Source organism: Ricinus communis, chromosome 7, assembly GCF_019578655.1.
Source record: "Ricinus communis isolate WT05 ecotype wild-type chromosome 7, ASM1957865v1, whole genome shotgun sequence".
In the NCBI taxonomy this organism is placed as follows: Eukaryota; Viridiplantae; Streptophyta; class Magnoliopsida; order Malpighiales; family Euphorbiaceae; genus Ricinus; species Ricinus communis.
The window spans coordinates 717,509-741,167 of record NC_063262.1 but is presented as its reverse complement, the minus strand read 5'-3'; the positions used below and the strand labels follow the sequence as shown (position 1 = coordinate 741,167).

General features: G+C 34.8%; 5 protein-coding genes across 5 annotated transcripts; 4 read left to right on the top strand and 1 right to left on the bottom strand.

The window, feature by feature from the left end:
• The first annotated feature begins 208 nt into the window (after nt 1-208).
• Nucleotides 209-6,945, top strand: LOC8262117 (protein STRUBBELIG-RECEPTOR FAMILY 3). Its single transcript, XM_015718527.3, is given in 18 exon segments — nt 209-604; nt 1,047-1,230; nt 1,588-1,717; nt 1,820-1,891; nt 2,286-2,351; nt 2,452-2,523; nt 2,615-2,686; nt 2,772-2,843; nt 2,918-2,983; nt 3,106-3,171; nt 3,312-3,721; nt 3,797-3,978; nt 3,981-4,214; nt 4,535-4,806; nt 5,359-5,497; nt 6,003-6,139; nt 6,227-6,383; nt 6,470-6,945. Coding segments are annotated over 17 exon segments (2,370 nt in total). The 5' UTR covers nt 209-604; nt 1,047-1,106; the 3' UTR covers nt 6,569-6,945.
• Nucleotides 6,946-7,439: 494 nt separating this feature from the next.
• On the top strand, nt 7,440-12,022 carry LOC8262118 (secretory carrier-associated membrane protein 1). The gene is made up of 13 exons (XM_048376657.1): nt 7,440-7,771; nt 8,260-8,325; nt 8,677-8,778; nt 8,885-8,947; nt 9,176-9,209; nt 9,296-9,418; nt 9,782-9,844; nt 9,975-10,068; nt 10,681-10,726; nt 10,811-10,878; nt 11,227-11,275; nt 11,511-11,576; nt 11,676-12,022. The coding sequence occupies exons 1-13, from the start codon at nt 7,718-7,720 to the stop codon at nt 11,760-11,762; spliced, it is 915 nt and encodes a 304-aa protein (XP_048232614.1). The 5' UTR covers nt 7,440-7,717; the 3' UTR covers nt 11,763-12,022.
• A 2,440-nt stretch (nt 12,023-14,462) lies between these two features.
• Nucleotides 14,463-17,995, top strand: LOC8262119 (pentatricopeptide repeat-containing protein At1g73710). Its single transcript, XM_002517925.4, has one exon. The coding sequence runs from the start codon at nt 14,694-14,696 to the stop codon at nt 17,781-17,783; it is 3,090 nt and encodes a 1,029-aa protein (XP_002517971.1). The 5' UTR covers nt 14,463-14,693; the 3' UTR covers nt 17,784-17,995.
• Nucleotides 17,996-18,479: 484 nt separating this feature from the next.
• Nucleotides 18,480-20,895, bottom strand: LOC8262120 (pentatricopeptide repeat-containing protein At1g03540). Its single transcript, XM_015718530.3, has one exon. It carries the CDS (start codon nt 20,624-20,626, stop codon nt 18,731-18,733), a length of 1,896 nt encoding a protein of 631 aa, XP_015574016.1. The 5' UTR covers nt 20,627-20,895; the 3' UTR covers nt 18,480-18,730.
• Nucleotides 20,896-22,238: 1,343 nt separating this feature from the next.
• LOC8262121 lies at nt 22,239-22,918 on the top strand. The gene has a single exon (XM_002517927.3). The coding sequence runs from the start codon at nt 22,700-22,702 to the stop codon at nt 22,904-22,906; it is 207 nt and encodes a 68-aa protein (XP_002517973.1). The 5' UTR covers nt 22,239-22,699; the 3' UTR covers nt 22,907-22,918.
• The last annotated feature ends 741 nt before the right edge of the window (nt 22,919-23,659 follow it).

The following is a 23,659-nucleotide window of genomic DNA, read 5'->3' as shown; positions in this document are numbered from 1 at the left end:
TATTGATTAGACAATACAATTGATCATTTAGATAAAATTGAATTTTTCTAAGTAAAAGACAAAAGTTAATTAGGAAATCAATATCACCTAAAAAGTAATACTAAAAAAGAACAATTGAACATTTAAGCCTACTAAAAAGTATAAAAAAGAAAATTAGACTGCCAAGTAGCCTGAAACTCTACTTATTTTTGGGGATTAACATTTTTACAGTTTTACACAATCATGGGCACTTTTAAAGGCACACCATTTGCAAAAACTCCATAAATTGAAACCACACGCGCCGCCGCAGCGCGTAGAAACAGAAAATTAATTTTACTGAAAACCAAGAAATAAGCTGAAGAAAGAAAAAGAAAAAGAAAAAGAGAAATTAATAAACATTATTAGCTTAGCACTATCAAAACAAGCGCCCACCCAACACAGACACTCTGCTTAGTTCATAGTTAAGTTTAAGTTCCTTAAAAAAAATTTCTTTTAGAGAGAGAAAATAAAAGAAAGTTGAGAGAGAAACAGGAGAAAGAATTCTGGTCCGTACCTTCTTTATTGCACATTTTCTTGCTTTTCTTTTTCTCTTCTGCTACTTGCTTTCTTTCAGGTCTTTCTACAGGTAAAAAGAATAGTTATCTTTTTTTTTTTTTTCCCTTCTTTATTGGTTTCTGATGTAATTTTAGCTTACGTCTCTCTTTGATTAATTCTCATTGAATCTTAACTCCTAAGCTTCTATACTTTTTTTGAAAAGTTAAGTTCTTGATGAACTACTTTCTCTCGTTGTTACTTCCTACTACTACTACTACTAACCAGTAAAATTTCTTCCTTTTCTCTTCTTCATTTGTTCAGTTCTGTAAGTTCTTGAAAGTTTCCTTTGTGTTTTTGGTTTGCTTTTTCATTTTTCTTTCCTGGGTTATTGCTTTTTTAGAGTGTCCTGAATTGTTGTTGAACTTCTGATAATAAGATCACTATCTCTATGTTCTTGATGATTTTTTTCTTGATTTAAAGAAATGATTTTTGGAGGTGTTTTTTTTTTCTTTATCTGTTTTTATATTTTCCAGATTGGAGAGTGAGTTTATGATTGATGTTTGTGGAGAAAGAGAAAATTGAGATAGAGAGCAATGGGAACGAAGAGATCTGGCAAAGAAGAGTACTCGGTTTTGGAGATCTATCTAAAGGTCTTTGTTGGGTTTGTTTTGATCTACTCAGCTACAATCTCCTACGGAGTTACTAATCCTAGTGATGGTAATTGAGTTCATTTCACCTGTTTTACTTCTTCTTTTGGTTTTTGGAGTTTTCTTTATTTTGTCTGGCTTCTGGGAAAATGTGGGTTGTGTAACGAAATTAACTTATGATGTTAATTTTTTAATGGCATTGCTATTACTTAGAGGTGCAAAATGGTCTGACGAAAGCAATGACCTTTAGGATTACTCTTGTAATTTTGAGCTGAAAAATGTACCATTACCGCATATCTTTTCTTATTTGATTAGTAGAAAAAGAATCGTCTGCTATTGAGATGTATTAGAGTTACTAGTTAGTTAATTTTGCTATTATTACGTGGAGCTTTGAATCTTATCACCTGCATTGTTTTGATTGAATTAGTTGCTGCAATTAATAGCTTATACTCTTCACTGGGATCTCCTATACTGCCCGGGTGGGTTGCTTCTGGAGGAGACCCATGTGGCGAATTGTGGCAAGGTGTTGCTTGTGAGGCTTCAGACATAACATCCATGTATGGAAGTCTTCTTTTATCTATATGTTATTTAACTTTCTTGTGTTTGATACCATAATCGTCACTTATAATTTTTGTTTTGTTTCATGCGGACTTCTATAGAGTTCTTAATGGTGCTAATTTGGGTGGAGAACTTGGTAATGACTTGGGCATGTTCACTTCTATCAGATCAATGTAAGTAGTGCCCTCTCTCTCTCAGTCTGTTGTTTATTGTATAGGTGTCTATTGCTCCCATCATTATAATAATTTCTTCACTCTTCAACTGCTGTTTGAAGCCCTGACAGTAATTTTCATTTTAGGCAATAGTGAATAACAGGGGAATTCTATAGATGACTGCATGTCTTTCGCCTATTATCCAATAATGAAGGCAGTTTAGATGATGTAAAGAGATCTGATTTATATATACGGTGCCTTTTTGTGTGTGCCTCACATAAAATGCAAACTAGAGAGTATGCATTGGACATCTTCTATTGTATTATATATCTTTTTGCAATATCAGGCATTACTCTTTCTACTAAAATAATTCCTGGGTATTGTAGTTAATCATTTTGCTATTTTTATGTTTCAGAGATTTAAGCAGCAACCGCATTGGGGGGAGCATTCCATCTAACCTGCCCGTTACCATGCAAAACTTGTATGTTCACCTAAAGGCTGCCTTGTGAGATTCAATTTTTAGATGCATGTTTTCTGCAACTTCTTATGTAAGAGTTTTTGATAATCTTTACCCCTGACAGTTTCCTTGCAGCAAATAATTTCACTGGAAGCATCCCAGATTCAATATCCTCCCTGACTCTGTTGACAGCCATGTAAATGTTCTCTCTTTATTGTCCTTATTATGCCTTCTTGGTTGATTTTTATATATTTCATGCTTATATCTTTGTCTGGTATGCTATGCAGGTCCCTGAACAACAACTTCTTAAGTGGAGAGATACCAGATTCCTTCCAATTCCTTGCAGGGTTGATCAATCTGTAGGTTCTTATTCTAAAGTTGGCATGCTATTCGTTTCTCAGTTTACTTTTCAAGTAGTTAATGACACCTCTTATTTGGGTGCAGAGACTTATCCAGTAACAATTTCAGCGGGCAGCTACCTCCTTCATTTGAAAACTTAATTCATCTTACAACCTTGTAAATTTCTGTCATAATGCATTTTGTTTACACCAATTTCATTACTTGAATTAAGCTAACTAGTCAATTGGCAGGCGTTTGCAGGAAAATCAGCTGTCTGGGACCCTTAATGTTCTTGAAGATCTTCCTTTGAAAGATTTGTACTATTCCCAAACATGACTCTTTTTAGTTTAGACAATTTTTTGCTATTTCAGGAATTCCAGTGTCAAGTTTCCAGAATTTAATAGGATATTCTTTTGGCTCTTGTCTTTGTGTTAAACAGGAATATAGAGAATAACCTGTTCTCAGGACCCATACCCGAGAAATTATTGGCCATTCCAGATTTTAGGTGAGACTTGCAAAATTTTTTATTAGCATTTTGTAGAAGAGATTACCAGCAACTGGGAAGCAGATATGTGCAGTTTCTAGAAAATTTAAGTTGTTGGTCATGTCACTCGATTGTTTGCTAACATTATACAACTTGTACAGAAAAGATGGGAACCCATTCAATAACAGCACTGCCCCTTTACCTGCACCAACATCCCCATTGACGCCACCACCAGCACCAGGACTTTCTGGAGCACCATCTTCACCATCTTCACCTTCATCGGGGAAAACACCTGGCAAACAGATTGATGGACCGTCTTCTCCAGAGGAATCAAGTTCTGGAGAAAAAAAATTTCTGACTACTAAAAGAGTTGTTTGGATATCAATTGCTGGTGTATTGCTGTTTGTAATTTTGGCAATAGCACTAGTGCTTTTTATGCCAAGATGTAGCAGAAGAAGGGAGGAAGCTGGCAGAATTTTCAAGAGGCATCAAGTTGGGGCAGATAAAGGCAACAGAGAGAATCCAAGGGACCATGGGTCCTTGGACCAACCAACTAATGAAACAGAAAAAGGTTGGTTTTATACTATGTGATGTTTTACAAGGTCTAAATTTTCTTGGTATCTTACATTTGAAATTTTGCTAACAGTTTCGAAAGAGGCTTTGGCACTGCCAAAGGAGGATCATCCAAAGCCACAAACTGTGCATGAAAGAAATATGCCTAGAATACCAAAACGGGATGATTATGCAATAGATATGAGCAGAATGGATTCATTTTTCATGCCACCTCCTCCACCCCCTCCCCCTCCCCCTCCACCACCTCCACCTCCTCCCCCCCTCCTCCACCTGCTCCTATATCCTCAGTGGAAAAGGTGATTGTTACACCTACTGTTCCTACAGAAGCAAGCACAGCGAAACCTCCCATTAAAGCTCAGAATCCCCTCACTTCAGCTAGGTCTTTCACAATTGCATCCCTTCAGCAATACACCAACAGCTTTTCTCAAGAAAATCTTATAGGAGGAGGCATGCTGGGAAATGTTTACAGGGCAGAGCTTCCTAATGGGAAGGTATGATTGTGTATTATGGTTGCTGTGTGATGCATATTGAACTCTTTATGGAAATGATATTGCCATCAGGTTCTGTCACGTGACTTCATTTAAGATCTCTGCTGTATTGTTGCATGACATTTTAGTTTTTTGTTTCCTTCATGAATTACGTTCCTTCTCTTTTATAACCAGTTGACCATTTTAACCTATCCCATTTGCTTCTTTCCCCAGATGCGTTAACAACTAAGTTTGATTTAGTCTCTATTTTTTCCTCTGATGAAGCATTGCCTGTTAGCCTGGCTTTAATTTGTGACATATGATCATTTTGGGTACTTTTGTAGCTCCTTGCAGTTAAGAAACTGGATCAGAAGGCATCAAGCCAGCAGAAGGATGATGAGTTTATTGAACTGGTTAACAACATTGATCGGATCCGACATGCTAATGTTGTTGAGCTCATGGGTTACTGTGCCGAGCATGGTCAAAGGCTTTTAATCTATGAGTATTGCAGTAATGGGACACTGCAGGATGCACTACATTCAGATGATGAATTGAAGAAGAAACTTTCCTGGAACACCCGTATTCGAATGGCACTTGGAGCTGCCAGAGCCTTAGAGTAAGTGAAGTACCCTTTTATGGCATCTTATGACCCTAACTTGTTGACTTTACAGTTGTTATGGGCTGGCTAGGTAGATAACAATATTGTCTTAAGATTCAGTAATTTATATTTTGCCATAAAAGATATTTATACCTGGAAATTAAGAGCAGATTGAATACTATGCACTTAAGCTGTTTATGTATAGACTTTTGTCTGTTCTATACTGCCCAAATCAGCTGTATTAAATAATACACTGAAGTGAATTGGATTTGGAACTCATGTGTCACATGGGGAGTTTCAGTATATCCTCATCCAATTCTACAAATAACTGATTTCTCCATTCCAACACGCACACAGAGAGTTTCATGTAAAGCTGAGTAATGTGAGCCAGCATCTATTATGTGGATACAAGTGTGGGTATACAACAATCCAGTAAAAATACTGCTACAGTTTTGACTTGTCAAAGATGAACCTTGACAAGTAAAACAGTAAAGTTTATATCAGGAATGTGGAGCTGTGAGGGAGACATATTTCTGGTGAAGGGTAATAATTTTCTACTTCTATGTGAAGGTACTTGCATGAGGTTTGTCAGCCACCTGTTGTACACAGAAATTTCAAGTCTGTCAACATTCTCCTTGATGATGATCTTGATGTGCGTGTCTCAGATTGTGGTTTGGCTCCATTGATATCATCAGGCTCTGTTAGTCAGGTAAGTCATAAAATTAATGTTTAGGTTTGTTGGTTAGTTTTTGTTAGAATGAGTCGGCTTAAAGAAAATCCGTAAAGTCATAGAAGTACTATTGAAAAGTGAAATGAAAAGAATTCTTCCTCCTAAGTCCTAATGAAATGAGAAGAATTTCTTGATGGTTGTTTGATGTAGCTCAAGAAATGTTATGATAATTAGATTTCAGTGGGAAAATGAACTTTTGGTTTTCCGTATTAGCTACAAGTTTTTCCCTGACACCTTGTTATACTCCTGAGCCTTCCAATGTTAAGCTGGCTATATTGCCAAGAGCCCAATAAAATGATGAAGCTTGCTTGTAGCGTTTGCTCCATTGGCATGGTTGCTTAATTTTTTGGAACATTATGTTCTCCAAAGCCTTAATTAATGAACTTGTTTTAATATGTGACAAAGCAGCTTAGCTGGAGGAAGTGGTGCATGAAGCTTATGTTGCCTTTTGCATGTGTTAATTCTGACTGTTGCTTTTTTTCAGTTGTCAGGGCATCTGCTAACAGCTTATGGTTATGGGGCTCCTGAATTTGAGTCTGGAATTTATACTGTCCATAGTGATGTTTTCAGCTTTGGGGTGGTTATGCTAGAACTCTTAACAGGCCGAACGTCCTATGACAGGTATGAAAGTAAAGCATCTTGTTGTTTTCCGTCATTGTATTCCTATTTTCTTTCTAGTAACTCGCATGTTTTGTCTAAATTTTGTAGGACACGAACTCGAAATGAGCAGTTTCTGGTGAGATGGGCAATCCCTCAGCTTCATGACATTGATGCATTATCCAAGATGGTCGATCCTTCTCTTAATGGAGAATACCCTGCCAAATCTTTATCACACTTTGCCGATATTATCTCCCGATGTGTCCAGGTGAGGATTTCCAATCTTCTTTTATTTATAACAGTGAGCATCAGAATTTTCATTCTATTCCCTAATGTGAAGTATATATAATGCAGAATCAGCCGGAATTCAGGCCACCAATGTCTGAGGTTGTCCAGGATCTGACAGACATGATTCGGAGAGAGCGACCTAGCAGGGAGTCAATTGGGGAGTGACTGGACTGGAATTATAAGATGTTGCTTGCTGTCTAAGGTTGTGAAAGTGAAGGTGCAGATGTTGAAGATGGGATGCAATGGGAAACAAAAAATGCCACACTCGGAACACAACTGCTCACATCTCAATATCCATAATAACCCTTGGAAGGAAGTCAACCCAGCAGCTTATGAGATCAAAACAAAAGGGAATCGGCTTCCGGCGATGAAATTTGGTGAGGATTGTGAACAGAACAACTCAAATTCTTGTGGTAAATTTATTTGTGATTCTATTGTTGATTAAATTATACAATCATGTCTTTTTTACTGCAGAAGAAATTCGCTAACCCGATTGTTTTTGTAATTCTTGATAATGAAATTTATTTTTTGTTTGTTTGTAATGTTTGGCTCTGCCAATCCAAATAGTATATTTTGTTATGGTTCAAAATTAATTAATTGTCATGGTTGATCATTGATCAACTGATAAATTAATTAATATCATTTACATTGCAGATTCTAAACTCAGTTAATGAATTTTCTTAAAAAAAGAAATGGGAAGGTAACTGGGATTTGATACTTTGATCTAAATTAATACATATTTGGACATGAAAATTAAAAAATTGCAATTTTTAAAAAGTCTTAAAAAAAAAAAAAAAAGTGGTGAATCACGCATTCTCAGTAATTGTTTAATCTTTTGACATTCTACAGATTATTATATTTGTCATTGAAAATATAACTACAAATATTAATAACAATAATAATGTGATTTAAATCTCCTTCTTAATTACTCTAAATTACAATTTTATACGATAAATTTTCAAATTTTAATTCAAACTCCCATTTTTTTTTTTTTAAATAAATGAATTGAAGTGAAAATTTCAGCAAACTAATGACCATACACTAAAACCCGGAGCACTCTATAAAGCGTCCCATTTTCTTTTTCTTTATTTTCTCACCCGCGAATTTTCAGTTAATTTTCTCATTGTGGATTTTCGAGGGAAACAAACAACACCGAAATCCTTCCATTTTCAAAGCATTTTCAACAATTAAGCTTCTTTCATTTTTTAACGCTTTACTCTCTCTCTCTCTCTCTCTCTCTCTCTCTTTCTCCCTCTGTCTAACTGTTAATTAGATCTTTGCCGTTAAAGATTAGATCTTTTGAATTTGGTGTAAATGAGTCGCTACGATTCTAATCCTTTCGAAGAAGAAGAGGTCAATCCTTTCGCGGTATGAGCATTTCTTTACACAACAATGCTTGTGTCTTTTTTTTTTTTTTTCTTTCATCTGGTTTTTTTTTTTTAAATAAACTTTTTAATTGGTAGATCTGATTACCAAATGCTTTTGGTTTATAAGATAAAGTTGAGATCTTATAAGAGAGTAATGTTTCTACTTTTAAGTTTTTCATTTTTTTTTTTGGTTTGATGTAGCTATGCATTGGTTATAAATTGCTCATCTTTTTTCTATTTTTTTTTTTTTAACTTGGTAATTTCTGGCATCATTTCTCTGCAAGGATAGAGAGATTTTGGATTTGTGTGATTCACTTTTTTTTTTTTTTTTCTATTGACTCTGTATAAGCTAATCAGTTTGGCTATCTTACAATTCTGGATAACAAATTCATATATCTATAACTATGATATAGATTTTTTTTTTTTTCTTAAAATGTAATGTTTCATTATTTAAACATGTAAAATTTTTCTTTTGTTTGGTGGTGTTAGGATCAAGCAGGGAAGGGGAAAGGATCAGGGCAATCAAATTATGGTGGAGGCGCCTTTTATATGCCTGTAAGTCTGCGATGCCTGTTACTATATATTGCCTTGCTTTTAATTTCTTTTTAAGGTGTAGAATTGCAGTTTCCAAGATGTTGACTAATTGTATGATTTCTTTTAATGAAAAGTATCTTATAAGTTTTTTTTATAAATAATTTCGGGTGGATTTATCCGTCTTAGTTGTGGAACTGGAAATGTTGGATTAGTAAATATATCAATTTTATCCCCATCTACATTATAATAGGAATGACAGAGTGAAGTAGTAGCTTGATTCTGACTATAGTGACAGGTTTACTTGTTTCCTTGTATATGCATCATGATTTAATTTCTTATATTTTGTTTTGTTACATTCTTGTGGACTTCTAGAATCCCACAAGTGTTCCTCCTGCAACCTCAAGGCTTTCACCTCTTCCTCCTGAACCCTATGATCGTGGCGCAACAATTGATATTCCTCTTGACAATGGAAAGGTATTCAAAAGACTTTAAAATATTAATTTATGCAGTATGTCTTCGTAAAGTGAATATGCTTTACAACTGAAAGGAGTTTTTGATTTAATATTTATTTTAACTCCAGGATTTGAAATCAAAGGAGAAGGAACTCCAAGCTAAAGAGGCTGAATTGAAGAAGAGGGAACAGGTGATTGCTTGCATTACTGTAACTTCTGAATTTCGTTCGCTTATATAAAGTGAAATCTACTTGTTTCTAACATATTTCCAGTCTCCATTTTCTGAAAAGATATTTTGTGCATTATTCCTAGACTCTGAGCTTACAACCAATTTACTTTTAATTGCGGTTTTCAATCCTTACATGTTTAGACATAAATTCTTCTTGCGCTTTTAAGTGTTTTTTATTGGTATTTTTCAGGACTTAAAACGTAGGGAAGATGCAATAGCACGAGGTATGTCTATTTTGTTTATTTGACCAGATAATCAAGTTGTAGATTATGGCATTTTTATATACTATGTCCTTTCTACTTTTTGGCAGCTGGAATTGTAATAGAAGAGAAGAATTGGCCGCCATTTTTTCCTATTATTCATCATGACATTGGAACTGAAATACCAATTCATCTACAAAAGATGCAATATGTTGCATTCACAACTTTGTTGGGTAAGTATTAATTCTATTTATTGTAATTTTGGTTTAAAAGTTTGAAACTCTCGGTCCCACTTGCTTGGGATTGTGGATACTTTTTTGAGTTGTGTTTGATTTTCCATAGTTGATATTGATAGTTTAATGATAGATGCTTTAATTATCAAGAAGGGAGGACATAGAGGCAATATTGTGAAGTAGTGTCATCTAAAATATGGATTCTGTTGCATAAAATGGAGGACTAATTTTCTTTTTGTTCTTTGTTGTTTTTCCTTTTAAAGTGGAGGACTCTGTGATCTGCTATCAACTTTTTGTTGTTATTGAGAATCTTTTTTATGAATTAGCTCAGATCTGGAATAATTTAGTTTTGTATAATTGCAGGTTTATTCGCGTGTCTTCTGTGGAATATTGTGGCGGTTACCACTGCCTGGATCAAAGGCGAAGGTTGGTCTGAATATATGTAATGTAGTTAATGCATCATTATCATTTTCTTTTTTCCCTTGACTGCTCTCCTTTTTAGGTCCAACAGTCTGGTTTACTTCACTTTATAGTCTAAGTTTGTTCTCTCTCACAGGCCCGACAATTTGGTTTCTTGCTATTATCTACTTCATATCAGGGGTTCCTGGAGCATACGTTTTGTGGTACCGTCCTCTATATCGTGCAATGAGGTACTAATTCTTTGTCATATCTGGTTTGACCTTTTCCCTTTTCCCTTTTACCAACACCGGGTATAGCTATTGTCCATTAGAGGGCAGTATTCTATTTCACCTATCAATGTTATGTATTTGTATTACATCTGGTGATGGTTCTACAAGCGTTCTTTATTGTATATGGTGTTAGACATGGCACTAGAGAAAGTGCTAGGACTTTTTCTTTCACATGTTATTAAGAAATTTATTCCACTTATGGCTAGTCAAATTTGCAGTCACAAAATTTTGAATCCTTTTGGATACATCTGATACATCATCATGCAGAAGAGTTTAATGACTTTATATTTGGTGAAAATGTTTGAAGAATGTGGAATTCTCTGAGGGAGGAAGTGAGAGTAAAAAGCACAATCACTTCATTCTATGCTGGAGAATCTTGTGTAATTATGTATGACAGGTTTCGCCTACTACCAGAGGACATTCATTCTTTTTATCATTTGAACAATTCAAAGAGAATTTAAATATGCGAAGTGGTTGTGAATGCTGAAAACTACTATTTGTTTGTCCTACATGAAAATTTCTAACGTATTAGGAGGTCTCTTTAATGAAATTGTGTGCCAACTTCTTTTACAGGACTGATAGTGCTCTGAAATTTGGATGGTTTTTCTTGTCGTACCTGGTAAGATTAATCATGTTGATCTTCCTCCCACTTTGAATGTCTTTCTGCACATTTTTTATTTGTTCCCTTGTATTCGCCGTGCAGATTCACATTGGCTTTTGCATCTTTGCTGCTGTTGCTCCTCCAATTATTTTCAAGGGGAAATCTCTTGCGTAAGTTACTTTTACATTGTATTGTGTCTTAGTGTGGGGTTGGGTTGGTTTGTCCCGAAAGAAAACTATTTAATTGCTATGGGAAGGCTGTGCCAGAAACAGAAGCATCTTTCTTCCTTTGTATACTTGTATTGTAAATTATCATTTGTGATTGGATTTTTATTTCCTGAAAATGCAGAAGATGCCATTGGTTATCGCTTTTGCCACTAATGATTAACCATTTCCTTATAGTTTCGAAATAGTAGATGCAATGATAATACTCTTGTAAAGTAGTTCTTTAAGGGTGCCTTTTTATATAGGAAAGTAATTTCTCTACTCTTCTAATTTTTGGTGTGATATTGTGGACAGAGGTATTTTGCCTGCTATAGATCTTCTCGGGGATCATGCTTTAGTTGGGGTAAGTTTTCAGCTAGTAAATCTCTTCGTCGTCTTGGATGCATCAATGGATCTTTGACGTTATCTTTATGCCATGTGATAAGAGCTGTATTGCATATTGGGATGACCTAAAATTGATAGAATGATAGGGTCATCTGAGATGACCTAAAATTGATAGTTGAAATGATTTAATTTAAAGCTTTAATAGTTTCAGCCAAATGACCAATAATGCAAGTAACATAAGATCGCATGTGCAGATATTCTACTTTATTGGATTCGGATGCTTCTGTGTCGAATCATTGCTCAGTATCTGGGTTATTCAGGTTCAGTAATCCTTTCATGAATGGCACAACGCTCAGCTGATTTGTATTTCAGTGTGGTTATGTTCAAATTCCTTTGTTTCTTTTGATTTGAATCTGCAGCAAGTTTACATGTATTTCCGAGGCAGTGGGAAAGCAGCAGAGGTGAAGCGGGAAGCTGCAACAAGGACTATGATGGCTGCACTATGACCACATTTGTAGAACACACGAGCTATTTGTGGATGGAACCAAAACATTTTACTTCGCCTCATTTTTTCCTTGTATACCTTCTTGGCTTGCTTTGCTTTAGGATTAAGACTTCTTTACGTATTGTTAACGTATATTCTCATGTGAAAAATTAGAAAAGTCGAATAGCGTTGGATCTAGAGTTTTGTAGCGAGTGACATCCCTTCACATGTATTCTGAATATATGATTTCCCATTGTGTGTTTATTCTTTTACATCTTTAAATGGGTGGATTGCATATTAGAATACTTGAATTTTATTTTTTTTTAACTTTTAAATTAATTTTAACAAACATTTGAAGACTTATTGCTCTGCCAAGCCTGACAGAGGAGGTATAAAACAAAAAATGGAATTGGTCCGGACATGCTATATGGAAAATAGCTACAATTAGAGATTAAATATACGTGTGGACTTGTTTAAATAGCTAATTGCTGGAGGGTTGCTGCTTTTGACACTATCAGGGTTAGGTGGAGGGGAGTTCCAATAACATTTCCCTTACAGAAGTACCTGTCATTTACAGGTCTTTTTGCTGTTAGTTTAATTGGTTTTAAATTTTCTCCAAATAACAAAAAATACATGGCACCAGTAAACAAACAAATAGTCAAAGTGGAGGACCCACAGGATTATTGTATTGAGATGGCGCCATGCCGTACTATATTTCCACTTCCACGTGTTCTTTTCTCCACAATCAATCATAAATCTTTCTTCTTTTTTCTTTACTCCGTTTTGATTCTGCATGATGTCCTGCCCCAAAGTGTCCCTGCAATAACATGCTATTGCTAAAAAACCAAGTATATTTTGGATCAAAAGCCAGCAACTCACTAGCTTTTTGATTAGTAATGTCAAATCTACATTTATCATGGATCCCCATCAAACTAAACCATTTAGTAACGGTGTTCTCTGGCACTGAAACCAAACACATTAATCTCCTAACTACCTTCTCAATCCCAACGGCAATTCTCCCTTCGCTAAATGGCCTAAAACATTTCTCCTTAGCAAAACCAACACCCTCCCATTTCACGCTCCTCGCGATTCTCTCTCTTTCAAGTCAGCTACTTTCCATCCAATCAAACTGCGCCACCATGGTAGCTTGCATCTTGGCCCCGCCTTCGCATTGAGATATGATTTTGGACTCGCTTAGCTTGTATGCGGTGGCCGACGATTGGGAGTTTCTGAAAGCGAGAACATATGGGCCGGAAAGATGGGTCATCGGATTCGGCGGCGGGTATATGGGGCCCAGAGTAGTCGAATTTAAGTGTCCTTCGGTCGGGTACTGCCGTCCTTAGCTGTGATTAGAGAATAATACGTTTTTAGTCACAAAGTCACAATCTACTTTTTAAAACGGTTATTGTCTTGGCTTTAGAAATAAATGGATATTTTAACTTCTCCAAGCCACTTAAAATTGTTAGTACAAAATTTGATAATAGTGTATGAAAACTGAAAATTAAAATTAAAATTAATTTATTTATGTGATAATTGCGTTGATAACAAAATTAGATTTGAAAATCAAGACTCATATGTAACAGAAGATGACAAAAAAAAGAGAGGTTAAATGGGAAAATGATGGGTATTTAATTAAGAATTTTAAATTTTTTTATAGTTCTTTTAAATATATTATTCTTAAAACATTCATAATTTTATGAATGATTTTCACATATTTTATCTAAAAATACTTTTATAAATATTAATAGATTTTATTGATTTTCACATACTACTAATATATATTATTTAATTATTTAAAAATAAATTTAATTATTATTATTATTATTTTCTTCATCTTTTCTTTTTTATATTTATTTTAAACATTATTTCACATACTCCATACACAAATAACATACTTCATTTTATTATTTTGTTAAATTCACACTATCTTTAAATTTTCTATCTCACACCACGAAAATTATTTTTTTAGCCAAGAAAATAATTTTTTTAAAAGAATTATCATATTTCAATTTATTCCCAATTAAACAACTAAATTTATGTTATATTTTTATATTTTATTTATTATTTATTTAATAAATACTTAAACTAATAATAATAATACATACTAATTATTTGATAAATACCTATACTGATAATTATATTTACCAATAAAAGAAAATTATTTAAATAATCTTTCTAATAAAATCTAAAGATTATGCATTTAATTAAGACTCTTATAAACCTTTTTTAAACGAATTACTTTTAAGAGTTACTGAATTGTTAATAACTTTTACTAACCTTATGATTTTATGTGTTTTTCTAAAATTAAATTAAAAATTTAAATTATTTTTTATATATGTGAATACAACAAAATATTATTAGTAAATAATTTTTAGTTTTTAAATTTTATCAAATTTTTATATTTTTTAAGATAGAAAATATAGTGTAGAAAAATAAAGAGGATAATTAAAAAAATTTGAAAAAAATAATTTTTTTAAAAATAATCTATTAAAAGCTTAAAGAAAAATTTAAAAAAAATCTTAAAAGGTTTTATTTATAACACCGCATAAAAAATATATAAAAATCAATATCTATTAAAATCAATATCAATAACTTTTTAAATTTTAATTTATTTTTAAAAATTTTATAAAAATTATCGTTAAACATTTTTTTTTTAATTTTTATAAACTATTTTAAAATCTTTAAAAATCTATATTAAATATACTAACATTTATACAGAACTTTTTAAAATTATTATTAAACACAGCCTGACATTTAAACTTCGTCGAAATCTTTAAAGGTCTTCAATGAACCCCTTCTAAATTTCAAGCTTGCTTCTTTTTTTTTTTTTTTTTCTCTTAAATTGCAGCTGGGGCACAGTAAAAAAGAGGGAAACTTTGCAAGTTGCAAGAGCACCAACCTCAGTTACCTACTAAATTATTGAATCTCCAAAACCCCATACTTTGACCCAAAGATGCTTAATGGATACAGTTATACTTACAGTTGCAGTCCCAGTTCAAGAAAGTTAAAGCATGAAACTCTCCATCATCACATCTCGTCTCCAAGTAAGCATCTTTCTCTTAAGTCTCCTTCTAAAGCAAGCACTTTTACTGGGTTTAATCAATCTCATAACCACAACTTTGATAAAAGTCAACATTTTCCTTGTAACCCAACCGTGTATAGAAGAGTTGGATGCTCACTTTCCCCTAAGCAAAGAACCCCTCAAGAGAAAAATAGGGTTTCTCTAGGGTTTAAGCTTCACTGTCATTCAAAGACTCTAACTTTACCCACAAGGAATTCTTCTTTTAATGGTAAAAAGAAGAGGTATGGAGGTGTTTTACCTTCAATTTTACGGTCTTTAAATTCTGATAATGATATTGAGAAAACTCTTAATTCGTTTGGTGATAATTTGAATCCAAAAGAACAAACTGTTATTCTCAAAGAACAGAGGAATTGGGAGAGAATGGTCAGGGTTTTTGAGTTTTTCAAGTCTAGGAAAGATTATGTACCTAATGTTATTCACTACAATATTGTGCTTCGAGCATTGGGTAGAGCTCAAAAATGGGATGATTTAAGGCGTTGTTGGATTGAAATGGCAAAAAGTGGTGTTTTGCCAACGAATAACACTTACGGGATGCTGGTTGATGTGTATGGAAAGGCTGGTCTTGTTACTGAAGCACTTCTGTGGATTAAGCATATGAAACTTAGAGGGCTCTTCCCTGATGAGGTCACAATGAATACAGTTGTTAAAGTTTTAAAAGATGCAGGGGAGTTTGATAGGGCACATAGCTTTTATAAGGATTGGTGCATTGGGAAGATTGAGTTGGATGACCTTGAATTAAATTCTATGGGTGATATTGAACATGGGTCCGGATCTGGACCAGTCAGCTTTAAGCATTTTTTGTCAACTGAGCTTTTCAAGATAGGTGGGAGAATTCGGACTCCGAAAATTGTAGGGTCATCGGATGCAGAAAAAATTGTTAGGAAGCCACGTCTAACATCTACTTATAATACTTTGATTGATTTATATGGAAAGGCAGGACGTCTCGGTGATGCAGCGGATATCTTCTCAGATATGATGAAATCTGGGGTGGCAATGGATACCATCACGTTTAATACTATGATCTATACTTGTGGAAGTCATGGGCATTTGTCAGAAGCAGAGACTTTGCTTAATAAGATGGAAGATAGGGGAGTATCTCCTGATACAAGAACTTATAACATTTTTCTGTCCTTGTATGCTGATGAAGGAAACATTGATGCAGCCATCAAATGTTATAAGAAAATTAGGGAGGTGGGTCTTCTCCCTGATACTGTAAGCCACCGAGCTATTCTTCACGAATTATGTGAGAGAAATATGGTGAAAGAGGCAGAGGCTATTATTGAAGAAATTGAGAAGTCTTCAAAGCAAGTTGATGAGCATTCTTTGCCTGGACTTGTAAAGATGTATATCAACAAAGGATTATTTGATAGGGCAAACGACCTTTTAAATAAGTGCCAGTTTGGTGGTGGATTGTCAGCAAAGACAAATGCAGCAATTATAGATGCTTATGCTGAAAATGGGCTTTGGGCTGAAGCCGAGGCTGTATTTTATAGGAAGAGGGATTTGGTGGGACAGAAGACGGATATTTTGGAATATAATGTTATGATCAAAGCTTACGGCAAGGGAAAGCTTTATGAGAAAGCCTTTACTCTCTTTAGGAGCATGAGGCATCATGGGACTTGGCCGGATGAGTGCACATATAATTCCCTAATCCAAATGTTCTCTGGTGCTGATTTAATGGATCAAGCAAGGGACCTATTAACTGAGATGCAGGGTGTGGGATTTAAACCGCAATGTGCAACATTCTCTTCTATTATTGCATGCTATGCTCGTCTAGGCCAGCTTTCTGATGCAGCTGGTGTATACCAAGAAATGGTAAAAGTAGGGGTAAAACCTAATGAAGTTGTATATGGGGCAATAATTAATGGATATGCAGAGGAGGGAAATGTTAAAGAAGCTCTTAAATATTTCCACATGATGGAAGAATATGGGATTTCAGCAAATCAAATTGTTTTGACTTCCCTTATTAAGGTTTATAGCAAGTTGGGATGCTTTGACAGTGCAAAACAATTATATCAAAAGATGATGTGTTTGGAGGGTGGTCCTGATATTATTGCATCAAATAGCATGATCAGTCTTTATGCAGACCTTGGGATGATATCTGAAGCAGAATTGGTTTTCAATAATTTGAGAGAGAAGGGTTCAGCAGATGGGGTTTCCTATGCAACCATGATGTATCTGTACAAGGGCATGGGTATGCTTGATGAAGCCATTGATGTTGCAGAGGAGATGAAACTGTCGGGTTTACTAAGGGACTCTGTGTCGTATAATAAGGTAATGACATGTTATGCCACTAACGGTCAGTTACTTGAGTGCGGTGAGTTGCTGCACGAGATGATCAAGAAGAAATTGTTTCCTGATGGTGGGACCTTTAAAATATTGTTTACCGTGTTGAAGAAAGGAGGCCTTCCAACTGAAGCTGTAATGCAGCTGGAATCTTCCTATCATGAAGGAAAACCTTATGCTAGACAAGCTGTCATTACCTCTGTTTTCTCTCTAGTGGGTTTGCATGCTTTGGCAATGGAGTCCTGTAAGATCTTCACGAAAGCTGATATAGCTCTTGATTTGTTTGCCTACAATGTTGCAATATTTGCTTATGGGTCATCAGGAGAAATTGACAAGGCTCTAAACACATTCATGAAGATGCAAGATGAGGGCCTTGAACCGGACCTTGTTACTTCTATCTGTCTTGTTTATTGTTATGGAAAAGCTGGCATGGTTGAAGGCGTGAAGAGGATTTATAGCCAACTAAAATATAGAGACATAAAGCCCAGTGATTCGGCATTCAAGGCTGTTGTAGATGCCTATGAAGATGCCAACAGGCATGACCTTGCTGAATTGGTTAACCAAGAGCTGAGGCTTGGTTTTGATTCTCCACGATTTTCTGATTCCGATTCGGATTCACAACAATATTCACATTTTGAAGGTGAAGATGGGTCTGATATGGAAGGAAAATACTGAGAAAAAGAAGCTGACTAGGTCCTTATTGTGTAAACTGTACAGAAACAACAATTTGTTCAAGCATTGAAGATTTTGTATGTAATGTATGACACAATAGTCAAATTGAGAAGGACAGTGATAGAGTTTGGGTTTCAGTGGAACCCCGGAAAGTGTAGAACATTAATATTCCGGTGTTAATATTTTATGTTAATACCCATTTTAGGGATCCTTTATTTGCTTGTGTGGAATAGCTGGTTCCATGGATCTCGCGACGAGTCCCATCCAGAAGTCCCCCTGCTTAATTAAAAAGGACTGTGTCTGTGTCATAGCTTTTTGAGCGCAATTTGGTTATAGGAAAATTTCCATCTAATGCATGCAACTGGAAGCAAGGAGGATTCAAGAAGTTAACATTTAGATCAGTGAGAAGTGGAGGTAAAGAAAATTCTCTACACTGCGCGTCTTATTATTTGAAAAAAATTAATTATAAGTTATCTTTGTAAAATATGTTGTCAGCACAAAGAATGCAATCCCAAAATGTTTCCCAGGAAATAGACTTGCAAAATGAATTGGCGACAATGCTGGATCCCTAAATTGGACGCATTGCAAATCAAAGCATAAACACTCTTCCCGGTTGCTCCAGTCCCCTACAAGAGGATCTTTTTAGGGTCTTTACACCTCCATTTGTTCTTGATAGCTCAATTTTTAAAGAGAAAGAGATAGGAAAAGTCAGCATTTTCTGCTAAAGCAAGAAGACAGGAGTTGTTGCAGCCTATCCTTCAGCAAGGAAAGAAAATTGGGGTCATAGATTTCAGCTGCAAGAAAATTTAGTGTTTATGGCTACTAATTCCCTTGTAGCTCGAGTTAAACAAACAATATTCTTCAATGAGTCTGGGTGTCAAATGATTTTGAGGACCAACACAGCCTCAATAAAAGTCGGTATTGATGTTGTATGCAGTAATTTATCTATATTATGCTCTAACATCATAACACAAGATCCCTTTCGCCAGAGGTTCTCTGTCTGCGGACATATCAAAAGCATCCGCATTTAGATAAGAAGGCGGATTTCTGTTAGCCTCAATCCAACTTTTGCCAGGCATCTTTTTAACCCCTCTCTTTTCCATTAATCTCCTGATCTTAACAGCATCGTCCCATCTGCCTATTGCTCTATAGATGTTGGCAAGATACACATAACTCAAGTGGTAATCAGGTTCCAATTCCATGGTTTTCTTTGCGATGCGCTCTGCAGTAGCATAGTCTGTGCAGGTTGCACAAGCACCCAGCAGAACTGCCCAAAGAGACAAATCCTCTCTGCAATCTGCATTCTCTATCAGTAGTTCAGCTTCTTCTAGCAAACCAGCTCGGCCTAGAAGATCAACCATGCAATTGTAATGCTCAATTCCAGGTTTAATTGCATATTCATTCGTCATTTCCATAAAGTATTTTCTTCCTTCATCAATCAAACCTGTATGACTACAAGCAAAAAGAACACCGATAAAAGTAATGTAATCAGGTTTAGTCCCTTCCTTAACCATCTCATCAAAAATTCTAAGAGCTTCTTCCGCCCATCCATTCTGGGCAAACCCACAAATCATTGAATTCCAAGTTATCAAATTCCTAACTGTCATCTTTGTGAAAATTCTATGTGCAAAATCAATACATCCACATTTTGCATAAAGATCGACTAAAGCTGATTCTATGATAACATCTCTCCAACCACCCCTTCGAACATACTGGCAGTGGACCTCTTTCCCTTGCCTTACTGCTGCCAAACCTGCACAGGCACGAAGAACAGTTCCGAAACTATAGAGATCATCAGCCTCTCCCATTTCCCTAAAAATCCTAATAACAGATTCAAAGTCCCCATTCTGACAAAACCCCCCAAGCAATGCAGACCAAGAAACCGAATTCTTTACACTCATTCTATCAAAAACACGTTGGGATTCATCAACCAACCCGCATTTGCCATACATATCAACGAGGCTACTTTCAACAACAACATTTCCACTAAATCCAGATGTAATAAGCTTAGCATGCACTTCTTTACCTTGCTTCAATCTCCTTAAATTACCGCAAGCAGTCAATACCGTTCCAAAAGTAAACCCATCTGGAGCTAATCCAAGTTTCCTTTGCATCAAATAAAAAAATCCCAAAGCTTTATCATACATATCATTCCTAGTATACGCAGAAATAACAGAAGTCCAACAAATAGCATCTGGTTCGAGCAATTCATCGAACAATCTGCGTGCATCATCCAACTCATAATTCCTTCCGTACAAATCAATCAAAGCACTGCCAATAACATGGTTGGAATGAAACCCACGGATCATAATAACACAATGAAAGCATTTTCCAAGCATCAAGGTCCCAAGATCCGTACACGCCTTTATAACAGCAGATAAAGTGAAAGCATTTGGGTCAACACCAACATCCAACATTTCCCAAAACAAGTCCAAGGCTTTCTTCGGTTTTTCTCCTTTAACATAACCAGTAATCATTGAAGTCCAAGAAATTACATCTCTAAAATAAAGCCCGTCAAAAACCCTTCTTGTTTCAAAAAAATCAGTACTCAATTTAAAATAAAGTGCAAGTAAGCTATTACCCACAAATCTATCAGTCTCAAGACCAGATTTTACTACATGGGCATGGATTTGGAGGCCATGGTTAAAGGATACAACTTTAGTACAAGTTTGAAGGAGAGAAGCATAGATAAAAGGCTTATTGGAAATCTCTCTTGAGTCTATGGAATTAAGAATGTCAAGCGCATGTAAGAGAGCACCAGATTTGCAGAACCCTATGATTTTAATTTCCTTGTTTTTGAGATTGAAAGATGGAAGAGAACTGCAATGGCGCTTAAAGAGATTCATGAAAGTTGGTTATAACTGATTTTTGAAAAAAAAGTAAAGTCATTTGATCAATTCAACTGGTTTTGTTTTATTCTTGATACGTTAACTAATCGGAAACATTTCCCTCATGGACTGTATACTTAGTTGCACTTAAAGACATAGCCTCCGTTCTGTCAGAGGGAACAAGGAGTTTTGATCGGTCACTGTGAATCCCAAACTTTTTCTTTTAATTTTCATTCTACGGGAAATTAACCATGCAAAAGACGGAAGGATCTCAAACACGAGATCTCTATCCCCATGGCTAAAAGTACTTAGCTGAATTGGTATTATTGCTATTATCGATTATAAATATTTTATCAGCAAAATTTTAATTTTTTAAGTAAATTATATATATAATTCGGCTGATTTGATTATTTTAATTGTTCTTCTTTTTTTGTTCGATTCGATTTATATATATATATATATATATAGATATAGCTTATTCAATTTATTCTATTTTACTCTTTTAGTTCCATTTACATCTAATTTATATTTTAAAAAAAGAAATTAATTTATCCGGTTTGTGTAGTTTAATTTAGTTAAGATCAAATGCTGACCCCTAATTCACGTTTAATTTAAACTAAGCTTGTGAAGGTTTTTCAAGGGAATGGCATTTACATTTTTGTCATAGTTTTTAAATGGTACCATAATATTTAGGTCATTTTTTCTTTTAAGTACTTAAACTTCAGTTTTAATCTTAGGAAAATGATACTTAGAAGGAATCAATATAATTTACTAACGTGGCACCTGGAGGGATATTCAGCAAAATTTAGAAAAATATGGTAACATTTAGATACACTTTTACACCAAATATATTCTTACTAATTTATTTTACTCCTTTTCTTTTAATCCAAATTTAATTAAATAAAAATTAAAGAAAAACGATGAAGATAGTGATAGAATAAAGAGAGAATATGTGAGAATTAAGGATAAAGTAGATTTGAATGAAAATGAATTCACGCTAAATTGAATTTGAAATTTTTAAATAGTATCTAAGATTAGGTTGTATATTTTAAAATATTTTTTTTGTCAACCGACGCATACTAATAAAATTATATTGGATTCCTTTAAATATTTATTGCTTGAAAACTAAAATCAAAATTTATGTATTTAAAAGAAAATAAAAAATTTCATTAAATTGGTAGTAGAGAATATTATGATAAACTTTGGAGAGAATGCTTATATTGGCGTTAAGAAATTAATGATCAATAAGTAATGAATGGAGGGGTACCCACATCAATTGGTGGAATAAGAATATGCGAATTGATGTCCTCATTGAGATGGCTGTTTCATACTATTTGTTAATGTTTATAGCCAATTAGTCAGTCGTGCATTCGGTGACTTTTCTAATTTATATAAGGAAAATGTCAAATGTATATGCTTTTGAGACACTATATAGTTATGAACATCCAACTCAATAAATGCTTGTTTCAAACATACTAATTTTCCAAGTATACATGCGAATTTTATTGAAATTTCACATGTTCTTGTTCACTAATGCCTCATATTATATCACATGCTCTCTCCCATAAAACATTTGCCATTAATATCTCTTTCACAAATAACACCTACCTCATGGAACTCTCCCATTCTACTCTACACCCTCCATGCCCAATCTCTTCAATGGTGGCGGTTGCCTGCCCAATGCCCCATATTGCCGACCTATGATGTCCACATGAGCGGCCAAGGTCTCACCCCCATCACCCTCCATTCATATAATTGCATGACCCAACACGTGGCACAAGCCCACCAAAAGGAGGAAGGGTCTGGTTACGTAAGAGGAGGGAGTTAAAAGAACAACAACAACCAACGCTTAAACAGCCAACAACTACCCACTTAAAAACCCCAATCACATTCACACCTTGTCAATCTTACCTTTATACACCAAGCTAGTTGCTCGATCCTTAACACGTCTATTACAATATAAAATGCTCTATAGCCACGTAAACTTTACTTGCTTGCCCAATTTCTCTATACAACTGAAACACTTTCCAAGCATCCCAAAACAGTCTTAAAAAGTTCAAGTATAAAGTAGAAACAGGACAGTAAAACATCATGGTATGCTTCTGCTTTCTCGTTGATCAGACAAGGGAAGTGAGAAAAAGCAAGCCGGCGGCGGGGATTTGCTCAAGATGCGGTGGTGGAGCAAGTGTTGCTGACATGAAAACTTTTACTAGATTTTGCTATGTCCCCTTCTATTGCAAATCTTGGAGAGCTATCATTTGTACCTTTTGTGGTTCCATTCTTCGATCTTACCGATGATTTTATTTTTTCGGTTCTCTTCTCTTTTGTTAATTTATTTCTTCTTTCTTTCATTAAATTTGTTCGTCTTATACGGGACTTGCTTAGTGTGCATGCATATGTGTAACACGCATTCTCATATCTGTTACACATCTAACGATTAGTTGTAATTCAACTAGAATGAACAAGAATTCTTCCTTTATTCAAAATACCATGTTTGGTTCAACTTTTTATATATATATGAATCCAACTTATGATACTTGTTTTTCTTTTTTCCTTTTCCTTTTTTTTTTTTTTTTGAATGAAAAATGGAGGTTTCGTGACTTGATTCTCGATACATGGACCATGATTATGATATATAATATATGATCAAAGAAAGAAAAGGAAGAAGACGATGAAGGAAGAAAACAAGAAAGAAACAAGGAAATAAAGTATAGTGATCTGGGGCGTGAAGGTTAAAGTGTAGATGAAGACAGCATTAATGGGGAGAGCAGATGTGTAGATGAGGAGTAATGGCTCAAGCAGAGGACTTGCAGTTGCAGGTTGTAAATTATAGGGTACAATTTATTTATAGATATGTATATATATTATCTTTTTCTTGAGAATATGTATATATATTATCTCTCACTGCAATAAGTTAATCCTCTAGAAACTTGAATTTCTTAATATTGCAAAAGTAATGAACTTCTTGGTGGACTATCAAGTACATCAGTAATGAAACAATATCAAGAATTTAGAGATTTTCGGTCTAATGTAGTTAAAGCAAAGAGACAT